The sequence below is a fragment of the Schistosoma haematobium genome, chromosome 1 (assembly GCF_000699445.3).
Source record: "Schistosoma haematobium chromosome 1, whole genome shotgun sequence".
NCBI classification, from domain to species: domain Eukaryota; kingdom Metazoa; phylum Platyhelminthes; class Trematoda; order Strigeidida; family Schistosomatidae; genus Schistosoma; species Schistosoma haematobium.
The window spans coordinates 78,486,950-78,511,341 of NC_067196.1; the positions used below are offsets into that span (position 1 = coordinate 78,486,950).

General features: G+C 31.5%; 1 protein-coding gene across 1 annotated transcript in view; it reads right to left on the bottom strand.

Moving 5' to 3' along the window:
• Nucleotides 1-24,392, bottom strand: part of MS3_00002190 (uncharacterized protein) — a 43,869-nt gene that overhangs the window by 5,331 nt on the left and 14,146 nt on the right. Inside the window, exons 2-3 of the mRNA XM_012940285.3 lie at nt 11,667-11,784; nt 8,560-9,947 (exon numbers count right to left, since the gene is read on the bottom strand). Of these exons, the coding sequence (XP_012795739.3) occupies nt 8,700-9,947; nt 11,667-11,732 (1,314 nt within the window). The 5' untranslated portion in view covers nt 11,733-11,784 and the 3' untranslated portion in view covers nt 8,560-8,699. The remainder of the gene's footprint in view (nt 1-8,559; nt 9,948-11,666; nt 11,785-24,392) is intronic.

Consider the following 24,392-nt stretch of genomic DNA (forward strand, 5'->3'; position numbering starts at 1 on the left):
TCCTCGCCTTTACGTCTGCATCTGAACCTCCTTGTTCATCGATGATGCTTCTCAGGTGTGTGAAGGATTCTACATCTTCCAGAGTTTCGCCATCAAGAGTGATTGGATTGCTGTTTTCCGCTTTGAATTTGAGGACCTTAGTTTTCCCTTTGTGTATGCTGAGGCCTACTGATGCAGAGACTGCTGCTACACTGGCTGTCTTTATCTGCATTTGTTCATGTGTATGCGATAGGTGGGTTAGGTCACCTGCGAGGTCCAAATCGTCTAATTGATTCTGAGCTGTCCATTGTATCCCGTGTTTTCCCTCCGATGTTGAGGTCTTCATAATCCAGTCGACCACCAGAAGAAAGAGGAAGGGAGAAAGTAAACAGCCTTGTCTGACTCCGGTCCGTACTTGGAATGCATCTGTCAGCTGTCCTCCATGCACTACTTTGCACTGTAGTCCGTCGTATGAGTTCCGGATAATATTGACAATCTTCTCAGGAACTCCGTAGTGTCGAAGAAGTTTCCATAATGTCCTCCTATCTACACTGTCGAATGCCTTTTTCATAATCAATGAAGTTGATGTATAGTGATGAGTTCCACTCAACTGATTGTTAGACGATGATCCGTAGTGTTGCAATTTGGTCTGTGCACGATCGATCCCTACGGAATTCAGCTTGTTGATCTCGAAGTTGGGTGTCTACTGCATCCTTCATCCGGTTCAGCAACACATACAACGTAGAGAGCACCAATTAAACTACATTCGGTGGAGAAACTCTGTAAGAGGTGGGATCTTTCACATACCTGCCTGAACAGCATCGTAGATGAACGAGTCGGATCAGCCTATGCTCCTCGACAAAGGGTAACAGTCGTAAGTGAAAAGAATATACAGAAACTTGGTTAAAGGTGTGCAAAAATCTCAGTAAAGTTTATAGTATCTATATACTATTCAGGTATTGGGTGAATTAAATTTATATAATTGAATTCAAAGGTATCTACTACATCAATGAAATGTCAGTTGATCAGTTAAGTAAGGTATTTTTATTATTCTATAAAGAGATTAGTTTGAATAACCTAAGAATGTCAAGAGCATAAACATAATTAAGTTTATGTTAATCACAATTAATGTACTCTTAATAATCTAGTCATCAATAGCTCTCATTATGTTTATTATGTATACATAAGTTTAACATAAGAGTTTCATTAAATTTCACTTAAAACTTGTTTTTCATTCAAGTAGACTTCATTATATAAAAATAGTCATTACATCAATGTAAATTATTACAATAAACTTTCCATTTCAAATAAATAATTAAAGTATATAAATTCATTGTCTGATCGATTTTAATGTTACCATGACAACAATTTTTCTTCCATATACACAAAAAGAATAACATATGTCTGTTAATGAATATTTTTGTTGTTTAAGGAAAACAATTATTTTTCTTAATATAAGATGGTATACTTTCATTCCATTTTCTATCAGAATATTCTAATGTATTTAATATTAAAATAAAATAAAAATTTGTACGTTCGGGCTCGTGAGCATCTCCTAGGTGTAGTCAAAACAGTTAACAACTCCATTTTAAACCATTTAATTCAGACGGGACATACAACCAACATGGAGCAATCTTTCGCAATAATATATCGTGTTAACAGCAGTCTACCTAATTCCATCAGACTGAGAATCCTACAGACGGCTGAAGTAATTACTATTCGGATCAAAAAGCCAGAGTTTTGCATCCAAAAAAATTATTTTCAGCCTCTCCTTTTACCCTGATCAACTTTGGGGCCAACTAGTTAAGAATCAATCTTAAAATACAGTGACGTAATTTGATTAATGTTCATTTTTATGTCGCAAACTTATCTCCTTATTATTATCACTTCAGGGGTTGTGGAGATTGTTAAGTTTTTGATTGAGATCATGAACCAATTGATGTTAGACCACCATTGAAAACCTGGAAGCAATGGACGGCCGTTAAGTGGATTGGTTGAGGTTGGACATTAACAAAATTGGATGCCGGCTCAGTGGTCCAGTAGGTTAAGCGTTCGCACGCGAGACTGAAGGTCCTGGGTTCGAATCCCGCGAGCGGGATCATGGATGTGCACTTCTGAGGAGTCCCACGATAGGACGGAACGACCACCCTTGTCTACTCTATCTGACCTACTTCATATTCTACATATTACGTAATTTATGATTTTTATTCCATTATTTTCTCTTTCTCACCCCATGTTGATCATATTTATTCTGACCATTTATCTCACAATTTCATTTCACTTATAAACTGATTCAAGTTAGCAACTTCATATTAGTCAACCCCAACATTAACGATCTTATTTGATTTTATATGACAAATAACAATTCTTGATTCACATATTACAATTTCCAAATGATGTACTCTGCCTTAAATCTGGCCAATTTTATGGATTATTAATTTGGATTTGAGATAATTGTAGAACCTGATGAGAAATGATTGAAAAGAATATTCTTCATTCATATGAATTGTGTGTTAAATAAACATTTTTTAAAAAAAACACTTTTGTTAAATTTACTTTTTATAAAAATTTAGAAAAAAGAACAAGCACAAAATCAACTATCACTGTCAGATAAATAGATAAATAAATAAATAAAAGTCACTTGGTAGTGTTTGGCTTGTATTCTCCCATTGAGGTTAAAGACTGCAATTGATCAGTCTGTTATTGGCATATGTGCATACTGTGCGTATGCCTCGATATTACCATAATAAAAGTCTCTAAAAAAATATTATTTAGACGAAATAAAATAATTATTGTTTCATTTCTTATTATTTTTTTTTAGTTTTTTTTGTTTGTTTTTGGAGAGAAAAGAAATAACAGAAAAATTTATTTTTCATTGAAATGGACTATTTATCACATTGATACAGAAATAAATTATTAATGTGATAATATCTATTACTTTTAAAGAATTGATTAATCTGATATCAGTTTAAAGAAATATTTATGTATGTTTATATCGAGAGGGAGAGATAGAGAGTGAAAAGGAGGGAGAAGAAAGGAAGAAACAGAGAGCGAGAGAGGGAGTAGAGGGAGGGAGTGTGTGAGTTACATCCTGAGGTAATAATATTAACCCTAAGAAACAAAATAAGCAATAATAATATATGAAAATTCCCACATGAATAATATTTGTATATAAAAATATATCATTTCTATATAACTATTTGTTTTGAATTAGGCTATTTAATAGTTGATCTATTAATGTAATAAGAAATTTAGTTAATATTGTGAATAAGATTTTAGGGAATAATAATAATGATGGGAATAAGTTAAATGATTTATTTTATTTTAAACTGTAAATAAATATGTGATTTCACTTGGTATTGTTTGGCTTGTATCTTCTCATTGAGGTTTAAAACTGCAATTGATCAGTCTGTTATTGGCATATGTGCATACTGTGGGTATGCCTCGATATTACCTTAATTAATATGTGATTTATTTATTATTTCAAGATTTTCGTTAATAGATTGTCAATTTTATTGTCTTTGATAATGTATTTAACGCATATCCCAGATATTGTCCTTCTTGATAATCTCTGTTAACTATGTGTAGTGTTAAGGGATGGTCAGATGAAAAATTAAAATCAATCTACAATGATAGAATCTTTTTTTTAAAATGAGACCTTTAGTATATTTTAAAAATGATCCCTTACTATCATACAATGATTTTTATTAAACTATAAAACTATAAAGAGCATCTTTATACTTATATGAATGTAACTTAGTAGTTATGAAGAATGATGTTTTTTGTAAATATTATTTTCAATCTATGCTAATAGATAAGATGTATCAAGATAGATTTAAGCTAATCAAAATGAACGGTAATTAATATGTTGCTTATGGAATCGATGACAAATAAGTAGAGTAAGAATAGTTGTGTAAGTATTAGGAATTTTAACGGCAACAAAAAAATCGGCGTATTTAGAACAATCAAAGTTAGTAATTTACGCTATAGGCGTTAAATTACATTAGAACTCTGCGAGGCAACAAGATAACAAGTCTCGCATTTTGGCGCGAAATTCACTCATTACTTGGATAAATAGAGTTTTGCCATTATAGCTGATGTCAATTCGTGAAGGAAACCTGAAGCTTAATTCTTAAGCTAAATCATCAACTGTAAATAATAATTCTAATTTCTCACCCAGGTTCATAACCCTCATTTGGTCCTAGTTATTAAGTGAACACTCTCAAGGTCAGTCTAGCGTTGCTCAAATGTCGTCCATAAATTATAGTCTCACCTAGAATTCTTATTTAACCATAAGCAATCTAGAACCTCGTATAATTCTAGATCAGCTTAAATTACAATATCAGATAAACATTGAATAATAAAGTGTATAAAGGGAGTATCAAGAAAATAGAAGCAATAGCATTATAAGCGATATAAATAAATAATCTGGATGAGAATAAATGTTTTGAGAAAGAAGAATGAGTTAACTAATGTAAAGTATTGTTTCCAAAAATTAATTTAAGATTAGGTAACAATAAGTGGGAGATCAACACCCGGAGGAAAAATCGAGTAATCTAATAAATTAATATATATGTATATCAAACTGTTACGTAACGGAGTGCTGCAAATATTCACAACGTTTACTTCATCTATATTTATAAAGAACTGACTTTTATAATAACATTAGTGTAAGTAAAAAACTATCAAGCTTTTTATACGAATATTCGTCAACATTAGAAGGAATAGTTTGACAGAAATTGGGTGCCGAGTATAGAGAAGACGTTTTTATGTGAAAATTATATTTGAAATAATCTCAGCGATTGAAATTTCATTAATTCTAACATTTCGTCCAGCTAACTTGTCTGGACTTCTTCAAAGTAATAAATCCGCCCATAAATACGTGGTTCTATGTTTGAAAATAGGAGAGAATATCAACCAAATATTTTTATCCTAGTGATTTATACTTTTAAAGATACTATTGATTCCTTATGCAAAATATTAATTCATATATAAAATTTTACTTTAGCATTTTAAATTATTATCATTCGTAGTTGTTGGTGTTAAAGTGATACTTATTCAAAATCTTCATCTGGACAACTTTGAGCACAAATTATGGAGACATTTGACTTAATGCCTAATAAGTATATAAATTAGCTTGATTTAAACTTAAATTACTCTGTATTTGTATGAAGAGCTTTCCACAATGAGACAACTTTAGATGATCACGTACATAAATCACCTTTCTTTATACATGGTTTTTACTTATCAAAACATAGAAGTAGTTAAGATTAATTGTAACTAACAAAATAGGCAGAAATCCAAATTCACTTTGCATAACTTTTGTTCTCTCAGCATGAGTATCCAAACAATGCGGATAACAATGGTTATGCTAGCAGTATTGACTTTTAAGGAAATGAATACTTTTAGATAATTGTATTCTTTTTAGAAAGTAATAGTTTTACTAACTGTTTATCTTGATTCAAAAACTTTTAAAAACTTTTTAGTGTCTGATCGTCACATCTGATAAACAACTGAGTCTTTCGCTTATTTCGTATTATTACACAACTGTGGTTATGTTGTTAGACTTTGACTGGACGGCCGTTTCGTTCTAGTATGAGAAGGAATCGTAGCTGCGCAGTGCTGAGGAGTCCCACAATAGGGCGAAACGGCCGTCCAGTTCTCCCAGGTTTTCCATGGTGGTCTAGCTTCACTTGACTAATGATTTCAACTATTGAAATCACTAAAATCTCCACAAAACCCCTTCTGATGATAAAAATATGTTTATAGTTCTTATTACTGTTATAATGATCGTTTTTTATAATATTTTGATATAACTGCGTAATCATGTTTTACAGTGTACGTTTTGTACAGAGATTTACTATTTTCTCAATGATTTTCTGAATTAATTATGCAAGCCTGTTCCTTTGTGACATGATTCCATGAGACAATTTGATTGTAACTATATAACTAATGATCAATGTTTATGTAGGCCAGACGAATAATACATTTTTGTAATCTTTTTTTTTTAAATAAAAGCAAATAATACTAATTAGTGGTAATTAAAATTACATAATTTTTACGGCTCGTTTCATTATGAGATTTCTCATAATTCAAGGATAACTTTCATCTTGAATTGATGACAGTTGTTTAATTTTCGAAAATTCAACAAGAACTGTATACTGTCTTCCCTTTGTTTTTTAGCCCTTTAACTCGTAAGAACAGTAAACCTTCTTAATCATTTATAGTTACATGTCCATATAATCATTGTGTTGTAGATAGGTTGTCAGAAGTTTCATTAGGAAGCCTCCAGTTATGGAGTTAATTCAGTAAAAAAAATAATGAAGTAGCAATCCATCAGACTTCATCACAAATCCAAATAAATAAATGACATCAATCATTAGATCCCAATTTAATAAATAATGATCTGAATTTACTGAACTCTATTTTAAATGAAATTGTAAATGCACAAGGTAGAAGAATTTCCAAAGAACAAAAGGAAGTTTAATAGTGAATTGTTTTCATTTATCTGATTAGTGATGTCATTTAATAACGAATACTTATTTATTCTTCTATGAATAAATTGTAATCAGTATGCATACTCCTTTTAATAGCTATGAAACCTAGCAACAAACTAGGTTTTATATTCACTTAATAAATAATTACGTATTCACTAACATTCCCCTACTTGAAACGGTGGATTTTATTTGTAATGAATTAACAGAGAGGCGCATATAAACTTTAATTCCCGCATACGCAATAAAACAGTTAGTTCTTAGATGCACGATGAATGTCCAATTCCGATTGGATAACGAACACTATAGACAATTAGATGGGGTATCCATGGGGTGATCATTAGGGCCTCTACTGGAAGACATTTTCCTTGCAAAACTAGAAAACAGACCACAATTAGCCATTTAACTTCTAACAAATTTGCCACATGATTTACGACTGTGTCTTTCCACATTGCTGAAACCATTGCAATCCGTGTTCACAAACCTAATCTTTGAATCCAAAAGAAGTTTGTACAACCACTCTCGCTACCTTGTCCATCGGTGTAGGGGAGTTTGTAGCAAAAGTTTGATAAACTAATCTCGTATTTTTTCTGCTTTTTGTATTTTTGTATTTTACATATTCTCAACATTCGTCTCTTGATTCTGACATAACTACTATACTACTGACCATTCATCAAAATATTCTATCAGTTCCTTCTTATTTTTTATATATTATGTAGTTCGGTTCTTTTCTCAATATGTGTCCTATCCACTTCCACCACTTCTTTCTGATTTCTTCCTCAAATGGGATCTGGTTTGTTCTCTCTCATAGTAGGTTGTTGCTAGTAGTGTCTGATCAACGGATCCGAAATATTTTGCGTAGACAACTATCAATAAACACGTGTATCTTCTGGATGATGGGTTTCGTAGTTCTCCAGGTTTCCGCTCCATACAGTAGAACTGTCTTGACATTTGTATTGAAAATTCTGACCTTAGTATTGGTTGAGAGTTGTTTTGAGTTGGAGATGATCTTCATTTGTAAATATGCTGCTGTTGCTTTTCCGATCTGCGCTTTCATATGTGCATCAGATCCACCATGTTCATCAATGATGCTGCCCAGATATGTAAATGTTTTTACATCTTTCAAATTTTCTCCGTCAATTGTGATTGGATTGTTGCATGCTGTGTTGTATCGGAGAATCTTGCTTTTCCCTTTGTGTATATTGAGACATACTGATGCTGAGGTTGTTGCTACTACACTGATCGTCTTCTCCTATATTTGTTGTTGTGTGTGCGATAGAAGATCCAAATCATCTGCAAAGTCTAGATCGTCTAGTTGCATCCTAACTGTTTACTGTTTCCCATGCTTCCTCACAGATGTTGACGTCTTCATGATCCAGTCGATTACCGGGAAAAAGAGAAAGGTTGAAAGTAAGCAACCTTGCCTGACACCGATCTTTACTTCGAACGATTTTGTCAGCTGTTCTGCATGCACGATTTTGCAGTTTAATCCATCATAGAAATTTCGCATGATATTGACTGTTTTCTCAGGCACTCCTTAGTGTCGAAGAAGCCTACATAGTGTTGTCCTGTCCACACACTGAAATTTTGTTAATCTATAATCGATGTCATTATATAATTATTACATAGCGTACCCACTCGATGAGTATTATTTCATTATTGTATACCATATATATATATATATATTAATGAAAGGCCATGATGAAAAATCAAATGAAAAGAAATTTCTTCATTCGATTCATTCTTTCTTTAATAACTAATAATATAAAAAAAGAGGTTTTGTGGAGACTTTTAGAAATTTCACTGGTTGAAATCATGAGTCAATTGAAGCTAGACCATCATGGAAAACCTGGAATCACTGGACGGCCGTTTCGTCCCATTGTGGGACTCCTCAGCAGTGCTCATCGACGACCCCGCCCCCCGCGAGATTCGAATCCAGGACCTATCATTCTTGCGCCAGGCGCTTAACCAACTGGATCACTGAGCTGGCCGGCATCCAACGGTGTTAATGTTTAACTTCAACCAATCCACAAAGTTGTGCCACCGTACAATACACTATATTCATTAATAAATATTAAACACTTACTTGATAAAATGCTGATGGTGGATAAATATCTAATAATGTTATAAATGCATAAATACATAAACATATTGTTGTTGGTATTTCTGTAAATAAAAATATTCCCAATATAACAAGCATCATTTTGGATGTAGAATCAGTATCAGTTAAATTATGACGTAATGATTTTTTTTTAAATTTTTATTATTTTTTATTGATTTTAATTGATTATTCAATAAATTGATTTCATTTTGATTAGATTGATCAGATTTTTCTAATTGATTTATTTCATTATATTTTTTATTGATTATATATGAATTTATATTATTTTTATAAAATATTATTGATTTATTATTATTATTATTATTGATTTTTAATAATTTTTGTCTATTTTGTATAAAACGTCTTAATGCCATAATTAATAAACCAGTTAATATAGTTAACATAATACATGGTATTAAATTGACAATTAATACACGTATTAATAATAATGTAAAAAATATTGTTTGACTCATTGGTGTACATTTCATTAAATTAATTTTATGAAATCTTATATAATTATAATGATTTATTTTATCAGTAGTATTAAATAAATATGAAATAAATTGTGAATCAAATAAATAATTTGATATTGATAATGATGGTGGTGAAGGTGATGATGATGATGATGATGGTGGTGATGGTGGTAAGGATGATGATGATTGTGGTAGTGGTGATGAGGATGAGGATGTCGATGATAAAAAACAATATTCTAATGCATTAATAAAATGCATTACAATCATATGCGGTAATTGTAATAATAAACCAGCGAATACAGTTAAAATAATTAATAATTGAACTGATCTCCATTGACATAAACAAATCTGATTTGCTTTTAATGGAAATTGTACATAAATAAATCTTTGTAATGCTAATAATACTGTTAACCATATTGATGATGTATGACATACTGTTGGTAATATTGTAGTTAAATAAGTTACACTATATCCTTTAAATATTGTTAAATTTTCAGAAAATATATTACTTGTTAAAAAGCATAAATATACAGGTAATGGTAATAATACAGTTAATAAATCACATATAGCTATACCTAATAATATAATATTGGTTGAATTACGCATTGTTGGATAATTTAATACAATTGATATTAAACAATTTGTTATAATTGTAAAGAATATTACAAATGGTTGTACATAAGTTTGTAAAATATTACGTAAATAAAAATTGGATTTAAAACTTGTCACACGTGAACAATAAGACATATGTGTAGTACCATGTACATTAATGTATTGTTCCAATAATGGTAAATTATTTGATTGAAAATCATTTAATTCTGTCATGTTTAATGTTGTATAATACATTGAATTTAATTGAGTATTTAAATATATAGCAGTATTTGCTGCATTAATCAAATCCTAAAATAAATAATATTAAAACAAATAAAAAGAAATAAATATTATTGAATAGAAAAATAAACAAGGTTCAATAAAATATGGTGTTACCATGATAGATCATAGTTAGTTACTACATTTTTATTTATTTATTTTAACACATAGATATTAGTACAAGGAGGCACCAAATACATATGTGCCACATAAATCTCATTTGATTTGTGTGAGGGCTGTGATACTGTCCGGGTGCCCAAACCGAAGCAGGTGGTTGTCTTGGGGGACCACACCCGGAGCCTTCGACCTGAAAGTCTGATCCACAAGGCAGTGGGGCAACGTAAGGAGATGCAGTCCCATGCTAGCCGGTGACCAACGATTGGTTCATACGCCATTTGTTCCCGCATGATACTGGAGCCCATGTGCACCATTGGTTTGGAATCAGGATTTTCCACCTCCCCTAGGTGGACTCTCCACGTCCACCAACCCGGTTAAAGCGCCATACGTTCGCTTTTCGTCCCTTAAATTTCGCAAACAACAGTAGTGCCACGAGAAGGCAGTGAGTAGGACTTCCCTGGCAGAGGCTATATACGCGTGGCTATGTGAGAGAATTTGGAGAGGGAGGGCGGACTCTCCCCACTCTCTGTCGTACCAGGGCATTTGGGGGCAGCACGAGGCCTCGCCAAGACTACAGCTTCTTCTCGAGTCCTTCTAGGAGTTATTTCTAGTTACATGTCTGGATAAAGAAAAAAGGTAGGGAATGGGGTTAACAAACTCATCCTCTAAAGAAGAACTGTGCTAAAAAACAAAACACCAATGATGTCATGTGCTAAACTGTCCATATTGAGCCAGTAATGGAATTTCAAGTTTAATGGATGACTAGTTCGTAAATAGTAGGTTTTTGGAAAAATCATATTTAACCATTTAACTGATAGTATAATTTCTTTAAATTCACAGAAATATGTGAATTTTTTGTTTTTAAATTGGCTTTATCAGACAACTAGTTAACTAATAAACTACAACCATATAATTAAGAAGACCTCAAATGGTTAAATTAAAAGTAACCATTCACTAATAAACTATCGTTGCTACCACCAGCTTTGAATGGGATATTCTTTAAATTGTAAATAGAATTTGTGCTGATTGCTGAAGGCTAGTGAGATTAATAACAAGTGTCTCTGTCTAGAATAAGTTCGATTTGGGAACGTACTGTAAACTTTGATGATTTTCCAGATATCACTAACTTACATAACAGTTACTTTTCTATCGGTGAGATGATTTGGGATCTACTATCAAGCCGTCAGCTGAAATGATGATCTGTATAGTCAGTAAAGTAAATAATTGATTACATTAGAAATTTCGATTAATTTATTTCGAATCTGTTGTATGCAAAATACAATCATGTATATTGTAAGCTGTCATGAGAGAGCATATATTTTTATAAGGAAAGTTCAAAAAACAACGTCGAAATATCGATTGGATGATCGATTTCTTTCAACTACTCTTAAGGTGAGATATGTTTGTGATAAAATCTGCTTTTAACTTTCTATTGTGAGGTCCCTTCTTGAATTTTGCTTCCATTTTTATTCATCATGGTACTTAGAAATATTTAAACAGATGGCTAGTAGTTTTCTTCGAATTCTAAATAATATAAATTTTTCACCCTAGACGGTATTTTTCATTACCAAACTGTAATAAAGTTCGTGAAAAATAGATGTTATTTTATATATGTTATCTAATTTGTCCTACCTGATTTAATAGATAAATATCACCTGTACTGTTCAACGAACAAACTGGAACCGTCATACCGGTCATAAGAAAATATTTATCGGCTTGGAGATTAAAATTCTAACTTACACCTAAACATCTAAAATTTAAAAAGAATATGAATTACGTAATAAAAAATGAGAGAAATAATTGTAAAGTCTTCAATGATTGAAATAAAAAATTATCCTAACCATTTGCTCTTCAACTAGAAAAGAGTTTCTTCAATCTAACAACTTAAATTACTGAATAAAGCTACAAAATGAGTGTGTACTAAATAAATAAAAAATTATGTTAGAATGTTGAATATGGATTTGTAAAGTGAATAAATGAAATCAAATAAAGTATATGTATGCATGTGTATTCAGTTCTTATATAAAAATCGATATTCATTTATGACTGTAGACCATGGTCGAGAATAATTTAATCTTTTTGTCTGGTAGCGGCAAATCGTACTTCTCAGAATATGTGAGGATTGCTAAAAATGTTAATATATACAATGTATGCTTGTTTTTGTTATTATGTCAATCAAATTGGTTTTCAAAGACATAATAGATAGCTGGACAACCAAATGTACATCATTATTGTCTACAATATGAGTTAAAAAAGATGTAAGAATGATAGGTCAATATTTATTTACGTATTATTCATTGGTTTTCACAATGTAGCAAAGTGTACTTCATTCCATCCAGTTAAATTGTTGAAGTTTATCAACAGATATAGATTTTCGTCCGTTAGTATTTCATTTATAAGATTCGATACCATTTTGGAGGATTTTGGGTCATATCAACAAACAGGATCGTGCGCTCACTAATGACTATCTTCAAAATGGTCCATCAGGTGCTTTCATGAGAAAGCGTAAATGGTAGTCTTTAGAGCGTGTCGGACTTTAGCCCAGCTCATTGATTTAGTAGTTAGGTATTTGCGCGCAAAATCAAATGTCTTGTGTTTGATTTTCTAATGCGAGATCGTGAATGTACATTTTTGAGGAACCCCATACTAGGACAAAATGATCATTTATCGCTTGCATATTTTCAAAGATGACCTATCTGAGGTTAAATAATAGCCCTTTGGAATTTACTATTTTTGGTAGGACAGGAATATCTGACTCCTACATAGTTTATGACATAAATATAAAAATAGCGATGTATGAAGAGGTATATTAGTGATCTCTACTGTGTTATTTATTATGTACATCAACGGTTGTAAAAATAGTTAAACTACAAAAACCGAATAAAAGTCAAAAATACTTTAATTGTCACTTGCTTTAAGACTTATGTTTAAAACTGACCACAGAATTATATTTTTTTATATTTTGTGATATTACTATTAATAGGAAACTTCAGGCATAAAATATAAACTAGAACTGTTCATTTCAAAACGTTTTGTTTATACAGCAATTCTATCGTGGCTACATTGATTTCAGTTACAAGTGTGGTAGACAAAATTTTGATCTTTCTTTATTATTAACATTGATCATGATGATCGTGATCAAAATATCTTTTCAAATCTAACTCTACAGGTATTGAAATAGCTATATCTCTTAGTTCGTGACACAAACTAAACATATCAGAGATTAGTATCAGAAGGGTTTTTTGTGAATATTATAGTAATTTTAATAGTTGAAATCATGAGTCAATTAAAGCTAGACCACCTTGGAAAACCTGGAAGCACTGGACGGCCGTTTCGTTCTAGTATAAGACGGAAACGTGGATGTACACTGCTGAGTCCCACAATAGGATGAAACGACCGTCCAGTGCTTCCAGGTTTTCCATGGTGGTCTAGCTTCAACTGACTCGTGATCTCAACTATTAAAATATCAACGATTAAATGTTTTGAATATCTGATATATTTTTAAAGAATAAATGTATTTTGCATACTGCCGATAATGATAATGCTAACGAGAATTGTTGATATGTTACACGAGTGAGTAGCGACAGTGCATTAATATCTTTGCATTCAGTGATTATTTTCCAATATAAACATATTTTCACAGTACAAAGTTTATTCGGAATTAGTATGACTTTCAATTATTATTCGGATGACAGGGTCAAAGCAGCTTAAATAGAATAAATGTAAACAGAGTGAAATCTTATTACAACTTAATGTTAATTGTCATAAATATTTTGGCGTTGAATTATTTCAGTTAATCTAAAAAAAATGAATATGATGTCTTTATAGATTGTTTTTAGCATTATGTATTAGAGAGTTTATCGATAATTTTTCTGTCAAGAGTTTTAAAAACATGTCAGTCATTATCTTAGTTAAGTAATGAACTTATAAGCAGCTGTTAACTGAATATACTTAGATCATCGGGTTCAGTAAAATTCGTTCGTAATACAAGAGAAGTACGAGTTTTTCTCCAGATACTAAACAAGTGATTCTGATGAACGCTGTTTAACCTTAGTTTTTGGTATATTTTTAGTCTGTTTTGTAGGGCCAGTGAAATTCCACTGAGCCCCAGCCAAACCATCCGGCAGTTGGGTCACTGAATATCGAACAAATCATCGATCCTCGTCAGGGTTAAGGAAAATCGACGCGCATCAGTTAATAGTACGCCATGAACTGGCCCATGCGGCCGTGGTCTTACTTTCGCTTGTATCTACTTTAACTAATATATTTCTGTAATAACGTCCTCTCTGTTGTACTGTCTCCAAAGCATCTGTGGTACCTTGATACGTCAATGGGGTAGTCCACGTAAGGTGCTGACCACGAGGTGTGACTTCAACGTTAGCTGGTTCATCACGCCATTCCCGTTTAACTCGAGTAGGCTTCCGATCATTCGACATAGATCATCTACGCTGGTGAGTTACAGTTTAAAATTGCCCTTATAGAAATTTCATCCCTGAGATGCTTATAAAGATTAATTTGATTAGTCGATTGTATAAGGAATAGACTAACATCAGTTAGTTTACTGTGGATAACCAGCTAGCACAGAATAGTAGTAGTATGGGTTGCTTATGCAATATCTATTATTGACTCGGCTAGAGATTGATCTCAGTACCTTCAGTTCTCATGATTGGGGGCCTTAACCTTGACATACAGGGTTAACGTCCAGTGGTCTACATTTATAAATTTAACTATACAGTGTGAAGATCATTTTATGACATTGCAGATCACTATCTCACTCTCGACAAAGTTGAGCTTTACCAGTCACTACTTCTCATTAAGACCATGAAAATTCATTTCAAAATAAATCGATCGAAAATATACGGTCATATAATTGTTGAAAGTTTCTAAAGAGGTTAGTTACGTTTTATTATGATATTCGTAAAGGAACTTGTATTGCCCATATACCTTATTCTGGTTTTCGGACAGGCCAATCTACTCATTCTACTTGAGTCATATTTCGACCTTGTTAACTATTCACTTACCAATCTTAATTGTTTGTATATGAGCTCATATGTGTGTGTACATTTCTTATCCTATTCGTCACATGCCTGTAATTTACTTTTGTGTGACTATAAATATTGATTAACGCTTGACCAAATGGAGTTGGCTTACTCGCCATCTCCACTGCGCGTCGTTTCACTTCGTTCTATTCCATTCGTTTCATATACAAAATATCTGTATTCACAAGTCCATTCTCGTTATTTGACTTATTTAATTCCGTTATCCACTGAACGCGGATCAAGTCGATAAAGACATACGAGGATAGGCAACATATACGATTCAATAACAGTCATTCATGCAATCTAACTGGAGTCAGAACTCGGGCCACTAAAGTGGAGAGACCTTTTGACATCTTCCGATCTAAATGACGACAAAATATAGGGCCCCACAAACTCACTGTTTAGTCTAGTATATGAAGTTTCCTTATATTGTTTTTGAGATTTGCTAATGAAGAAGGGTGTTTGACACAAAATATGCTATGATGAAAAAAGGTTTTAGGAGTCAATAACACTAAATGAACACGATCAGTTTTTTCAACTCTTCCTTAATAACGTACGAAATTATTGATCTAAAATAACAAATTCAAGAAATCTATTGGTTAATGCTTACGATCAATTCAGAATGTTGAAATTTATTGTTTAAGATAATAAGATGAATAACTAAGATATCACTCTTTGTCCTAAAGTATGACTATGTTTAAAATAAATTATGACAGAAAACAAAACTACCATCATTCTCGTCTTTCCGTTACATGACTATCAGTTTTAGAATTCCATGACGTCACATGTGAATTTTTCTGTTGTATCCCGATGTGAATAATGAATGGTAACTTTTTGGACCCATTTGTGGACCAATACTATGCGTCGGATGGAGAATGCTAGTAAGCGGCCTATGCTCCTTCACGAGGAGTAACAGGCGTAAGTGAAGTTTTAAGTGACTAAATTATTCATACTCCTGTTCCTCTTATCATGAGCTTTATTTTGACCTATGAACTATTATTATACGATTTACCATTCTTGACTTATACCCAGTTTATCAATTACTACCTCCCACATTCACAGTCACTTTTGGCTAATTCTTGTACAACTGTTGTATCCTATTTCATGGTACCATGTGGTCTGTCTGATTGGGATATAAACCCAGTATGTTTTAAATAAATGATTCATATCTCAGTGGCTGAGATTGGTGTTCTGGACTTAACATGTATTGCTGAGCAGGAAGCAGGATAGATAAAGACTTTAGACTGCTCGTACGGGTTTTATGCTTCATTGATCCGATCGATAATTCACTGTTCTCTAAATGGCGGTATCATCACGTTATACATTAATTAGGATACAGGTCACAAGTTATAACATTTTAGAAAACTGTTGAATGCAGAAATAATAAACAGAAAAGTTCGAACACGTTATTATTAGAACTAGGAATCATTCAAAGTTACCTTTCATATATAACATTCATTACGACAAAAATTGGCAAATCCCTACTATAAACATATGAAATTATATGAGATAAATTCTACGTGACTCTCTATTTTTAAAAAGTCAGTAATTTAAACCAAAACAGATATGTAAATTTATCTTGGATTGTTAGGTTATTTTATCTTACACAAGGTATGAATTTCTTTTAAATTCGTATTTTGAAGTAGCGACAGACTTAAACAGACATCTATATTCCCTTTCCACAAACCTAGAATAGTATAAATAAAATGATATTATCAAAGAAATGTACATAATCTATTAAACATATCTTAAACATAACATTTGTTGTAAAGAAAAATAATAGATCTCAATGTACTTTAAACTGACTATGATTTTAACAAACATCAATTCGACTCTTGTACAGAAATGATTATTTTAACTTTTATGCACATTTGGCTAAAATACCAATATTATGTTAAGGACAGTTTTAGTAAGTAAAAAATTACCCATAATAGTTTCATTGACATTTTATAATTCATTTCCTGTCATTTTTGTGTTATATTAAGTCAGACGCTAAGAAATAGTCAGTCATTTTGATAGCACAAATGACAGGCTACATGGTTAAAATGGAATGGGATTACTATCATTAGGTGAATGGATATTGTTAACTGAATTATGCTTATTATTTAATATATTCATTTTGCCAATGTCTTATTTATTCAAACTGGTTAATAAGTTATGTAGAAGTACATAATGCTGCAACGAATAGCTTACTCTATGTCAAATCATATTGATTTTTCTTTACATTCAAAGTTACTCTTCGACGATGGATGTTATACAAAGTTTATTTAGTGATAATTCAATGGACGTGAACACGAGTGGGGACGACCAATTGTATTTTAACACAAATTTACAAAGTATCTTGGTTAAATATAAGAATCTAACAATGAATACTTTATGTGCGAATCTCCCATAATTTGTCCTTCACATTCTGTATGATTCTTCAAGTTCACAATTCCTTTCTATTTTCTCTTTTATTTTCTTCAACTCGATCTTCTTAGTCTTCCGCTGCCGAGGTTTTTACTTCCGAATGTTATTACATACTAATTATATCGACAAACATAAGAAGCATACACTACAATATTACTAAATCCAATGGATTTCCTGTATTGACTAGTCATACAGTGATAACGTGTGTTTCATGTCTTGTTCAAAGATTCAAAATGATTACAATTCTGTAAATCTATTTATAATCTAGTTTTTGTACACAACTACAAGTACAATACTTAATCTTGTGACTATTATTTGGTGCTTTTTTAGGAACATTTATTACGGAAATTTTCTTTTGGCTTACGAAAAGAAAATAAATAAAGTTATCTTGTATCAGATATGATGTTATTCAATGTTAAATTTCCTTTTCTCGATAACAGCGTAAGTAGGGGTTGCTTTTAAGTAGACCAATCGGGATTTTCAATTTAATTGATTTAAAATATGATCTATGTTACTATGCAGGAGAGTTATTAAAGTTTGTTTCATTTCATAGTTGACATCATGGAGTGATTTTAGTTAAATAACCATTGAAATCATTTGCATGATTCTTCTCAGTTTTAATTGAATGTTTAGTTAAGATTAGTCTGTGATGTAAATTGTAACGATCTATTTATTTTTAAAATATTAACAACAATTTTATGAAATTACCAGGAGTGTACTTGTTCAAGAATGAGGCAATTTCCCTTGAACTGAGTTATTCTATGCCTCGAAATACATTTTATATGAATGTTTCAATTTTCTAATCAACCAAACATATGAACATAGATTTTGTACTTGATCTTACTACCTTCAACGGTTTGATAAAAAGAATGGAAATTATTTTAAGCTTTTACATTATGTCGTTAGAAACAGTTTCTTCTTGTAATGTACTGATTAAAACATTTAGTTAGTGAACTATGTGATTTCTTTCATTGATTTGATCTTTAAAAGCATTATATAATCATTTAACTATAGTATTTAGTTTTGGATAACAAACATACAGGATTTTTTTATTTATTACTGCCACGAGGACCTTTGATTGAAGCTGATGTTCATCTGACATGTATATGTTTGATAAAATTTGGTAATTTGTTCTTCTTCAAAGTTCAGTTTACTTGAAAAAAAAAGTACTCAATGTGTCAAATCTAATTTTCTAACACAGTTCTATTGAAAATTAATCTTTTGGTCTATAATCAAATCCACATTGTCAATTTACAATCTAAGTTTATTACTAATTCACTCATATACAAAAACTATTCATTCTACAAAACTGTTTATGCTTATATAAGTGAAAGAATACTAATTTAATCCAGAGGAATTTTAATGTGTATTTCTATATGTTACAATATGGAATTTTACTTAAATTAATTTACACAACCCATTAAGACATTGAATAAAAAATAAAGAGAATCCTGAGAAAAAATTTCTCTTTTTGACGAAATCATTTACTTAGATTGTACATTCACATTTGTAGTTGTTGGGTAAATGTATAAGTCTATAGAAAGATAGAAAAGATTGCATCATAAAGTGATTCGAGATTTTAAATATCAAATGGAATTGCGTAACAATCAGGAGATTAAAGAAGAATAGGAGGATGGAAATAATTTACGATTCGGAATTATCAAAGATAATTGTTCGCTTGACATGTATTAAAAATCGTAAAGCACATAGTGATAAACCTGAGAAGGGATGATAGTAATAACTGATTAAGGTTAACTTAACAACTTAAAGTAATAATATACAGCTTGAGTAAATCACTTCGTCCAAAAAATTGCAATCTATCTTTTCGTTCTTCTGTCAAGTTTGTTATAGAAAATGTCAGATTCAATTTTCTGCAAAGCTATGTAGACAAAGACGATCATTCGAGACCATTTTTCAATACATTACGTCGAACTGACATCCATCTAAATCATCATGATTCAAAACGCCTCACCTTGAATTATATTATATTATAAAGTCAAGAATATCAGAAATAGAACGAAATATTTCATTACAAACAAACATTTCATATGATTTGTAGGACGTCAGCACATTTTTTAAAAAGGAGGTTTGGGATACCATTAGGTCCTAAACGTCGGTATGAATTAAGTGACTGGAGACATCTTCGGACATCAGTTTCAGTGAAACTAGGAAAACAGTTATTCTTTAAACCTGTGAATAAAGGGAGCATTACATCAGATGACTGACATACAAAAGACTCATTTAAGTCACAAACATTCAGCTGGCTATCTGTCTGTCACCTGTAAGTTCTTTAAAGAGTTTCCACATACTTGGAGAGTTTTTGAGTAAACAGAGTTGAGACGTCTAATCTCTAGGTTTATCAGACCATTTAGCTTACAAACTTCATTTGAGTTTTTCTCCTTGTACATTCTTTTTTTCATCCTCCGTAGTCGTTTTAGTTGTGAAGATGTAGGTCGATCAAAACTTACAAAAATGGTTTCAGTGGGACAACAAATGTCAAAACAGAATTTAAGGTAACAAGTGATAACGTCAGTAGTGTTTTCCAGTGAGTCATCTGTAAATAATTCCCAGTTAGTCGAATGAAACATGTTTTTCAGGTTTCGCATATTTTCTTCTGAGTAATTCCTATATTTGACTTTCTAGGTTTGATGTAAGAGTGTACTCTTCTCATGCTTTCCACGAATTATACAGTGATTCGAGCTACACAATGGAGCACGTTTACTAGTCCCATATACACCCACACCATTAATGAAGACGAAGTCTAAATGAGCATCCAAACGAGTAGGAAAATCTACTACATGTTGGTGACCTAGTGACATAAGGAAGCTACAGTCACATGAATTGAAATCACCACATACAAATGAAAGTGAATCACTGAAGGCAGTAACAGCAAAATCAGTGAATTCATCAGCGAAAACAGATAGCGCAGGTGGTGTGCAGTCTGGAGTCACGTAGATATTGGTAACATAAACATATTTGTATTAATTCAGATGTTTTGGATGACATCTTAGAGTTAGACAGTCGATAAAGTCATTTGAAATCTTGTAACACGCAAATGAAGATCGACACCAGTTCACCTTTACAAACGTAGCTACACCACCGCCACACCTCTTTTTATTGTTTGATTGATCCTGACGATAAATTTTGAAATCACTTAGTGATACTAGGCAGTCGTCCTGTAAATCATTTAACCAAGATTCTTGGATTGTGATGACACCACAATTACGATACATATTTGGACTTAGTAGGAATTGAAGATAGTCCACTTGGTTGATTAGTGATCGGCAGTTAGAATTTAGCAGCTCGAGAATCGACATACGATTAATGTTCATTCTCTTTAACGCATATTGCCAACCACCACGATGTCTTTTATAGTACTTTTTTGTAACTTGTGCAGTGAAGGGTCGTAGGCTTTTCATAAACGCGACTGTATAGGTTATGCAATTAATGGACATGATGAGACGTTACAACAAAATGAAAAAGACAGATAACTTGTTGAAATAATTAGATGGCAGAAACAGGTAGCCCAGATATTCAAGCAGACCGCCCTATCTATCTTTTTGATAAATACTTAAGGCATTAACAATCAAACGATTATTAAACTTGTTTTATAAAGAAAGTTTTAATACCTTTGTTTATTTAACCTCACTGTCACCATGTCTAACAGAGGTTTATTATCAGTATTATTATTATCCTGTAAAAATAAGTATACATATTTACGATTGTCCAGCCTTGAAAATGAATTCGCCGAAAAGAGAACTCTTTGCTGAACCAGTCTTTCTTATTTAATGTCTTAATGAGTGTATTCCGTTTACTAAAAAATTGTCAATAACTATTCTTTGAAGAAGTGACCTACACTAAGCCACGAAACGTCAGAAAATCAGATTTTTCAACTCATTGGGATATTACAAATATACTATTTATTTATGACAATCCACCCAATGCTCAGTTTATTCGTAATTATCAAATCAAACCTTAGTAATGATACCTATATTAAGCTTGAAGTTTGCCTTTATTATTATCATAACGAATAACAAGTCAATTGAGCAATCGCTAATGCGAATAAATTGGTTATTAAAAAATTGTTTTGATTGGATAGATGGTAAATAGAAGAGCATACTATTCATTTATAAAACATAAACGTACGTCACTTATCAATGAAATGATTTAACAGTCAAAGAAACCTTTTGGGTAGACTAATATATGTGTTAATCAGCCACCATTACATTCACAATACTTCTGAATAAAATGCTGACAAATAAGAGTGTAGTGGTTTACAGTTGTGAACATCAGTAAAAACACAACCAGACTTCGGATCATATTATAAATTTAGAAAAAAGTTTGTAAAATGTATTTCGTAATATTTTTAGTGATCGATACGCAACTCACAAGCAGTCATCATGTAAAATATCCTATATTTATTTTGAAACTTATTGTAGTTCGTAAAAGGTAGACAGCCTAACTCAACTTGAATATATTGACGAGTAATGAAACTAGATATATGATAATAACATCAGTTATCAGATAGGTGAATTAGTCAATGGAAATATATGTGCAAACTTTAGTGGAAATACTAGAGGATCAACGTTTTTATTTACTTAAAACTGTTTAGTTATATTTGTGACTTTCTATGCACAATAGTCTGAAATGAAATAAATAATATATTGAGTAATTAACAAATTCATAAGATGTTTTTTATGGTTACTGAAGCTAAGTGAAGTAGTTGTAGCACCCTCATGCCCAAGCAGACTTGATCTGTTTATTACTACATTAATGATCTAAACGATTGGTTATGAATTTTTGTTTACGTACATTTGATATGGATGTGTACTCGTCTATTTGTATATTAGTTTACATTATTCCATGTATTTGAACTGTACATGTATTCCAAGTCAATAGTTAATACGGTAGTTGATCACCCAATCATACTCCATTCAAGCTACTCAGTTGGTTTCTATGTTAATCAATTTATTATACGGTATACATCACACAATTCACATCTTACAATTTCTATTCGCCTCACATTTGGTCTGTTTTATCATTTGACCTAACAAAACATTATTAAGATATTTTGTATCCGACTACTTATATTGGATTATCAAATAGATCTAGTCATACAGCAGGATGTTTAGGAAAATATATGAATTCATTTAATAGTTCTCTGATGTTAGATTTAAACGCTACCAATATATTCAAACGTTATTGAAAATCGGTTAAGTGAAAATAATATGTAGACAAGAGATGTGAGCTTCAACTGTCTACTCAACAATTATAAAGAGGGATAAAGAAGAACCAATATATCAGAAGATAAGAAAAAGAATGAGAACAATGACTGGTGTTCAACTGTAGTTAACCATATTGTCGTTCGAAATATTTTCGATTGAAATGTTTTTATTTTGGTTAAATGTTAAAAGTATAAACTGGTCAAATTAAACTCCTAAAATTTCTTATGAGAGTTCCAACAATCATTTTCGCTTTTAAATATTGATTATGACATCATCTTACAAAGAGAAATTATACGGTGACTTTCAATGAGTTAGTTGGACATTATCGGTAATTAGTCAGATATGTTTTGAACTCAAAATAGTGAGTAGATCATTTTGTTTGTTTTGTTTGCAAAGAATTTAGTCTAGTAAACTACTTCAATCATATAGTAACCTACTGTTTTATTTGAACGTCAGGTATGAAATCTATACAGGAATTCAACAGTACCGAAATCTTTATTTAACTCTTTTAAAGTTAGAAAAGACCGATACATACATTGTATTTTCTAACTGTATATTTAATTATGACACACCTAAAACAAAACTATACTTAATCACATTAAAGGCGTCAGTATTTATTGTTATTTGTAAACCATTGAAAGTCAGTTGACATGAAAAATGGTTTGGGGTAAAATTAGAAATATTAAACAATGAATAAAAGAAATTGAGATAAACGCTTGAGTTAAAAAAAATTCGCATAGAATCAATAATGAACAATTATTCAAGGCGTAAATCATGCTTAACTGTTCATTTAATAAATGTCCAAAATTTAGTAAGCAAGCATTGTGATGTATATATATATATATATTTCTAGATGCTTCCTAAAACAATAAATCTTCTTTTTATTGAATCATTATAAAGCTACCACCTGAAAATTATTGGTTTATCATCAACAGTTATGAAGTCAAGATTCCCATGAACCAAAATTATATAACTCATTATTTTATTGTTGAAAGAAAAGTCCGTTTATTTCCATGTTTCTTTAGAATGCATCACAAAAGCTAGAACCTAAACAATGACATATCGTTCAAATTATGGATGGATATTATAGTAGGAAGTAGTGATGTGGAAATAATTCAAAGAACTTTTGTTTATTATCAATATAATCTAGATTATGTTTCTCTACCTATAGTTAGGAGATTCAGTTTATATTTTTGCTGAAAAAAATATAAAATTACGTTGACAAAACATTGTCAAAATCTTGTTTGTAGGTTTAGATTGCTTCTTTACGTTTGTTCAAAACGCCCACACATTGTATTTCTTTTCATAAGGTTCATATTTGTTAGTAACTATTAACGTTCATGTAACTTATCATGAAAAAACTTTCGTAATAATCATATTTAACATCTTATCTACGGTAACAATTAAATTACACCAGGAAATTTAGTTCTAATGTAAAGTGATATCTAAACTAGTAAAAAAAATTAGCTGCCATCTCTTTATTTTCACTTATTTCAAATAATAGTGATAGATCCTGATTGATGGATAGTTATTATAGGACACATCAATGGTCAGTTATCAGGCGTACAGATAACTGATTAATTTCACAAGACTGATCTTAACTCAAACCATTTGACTTTTTATACAAGTTGAACAAGGAGGTTCAGATGCAGACGTAAAGGCGAAGATTGGCAAAGCAAGGGCCG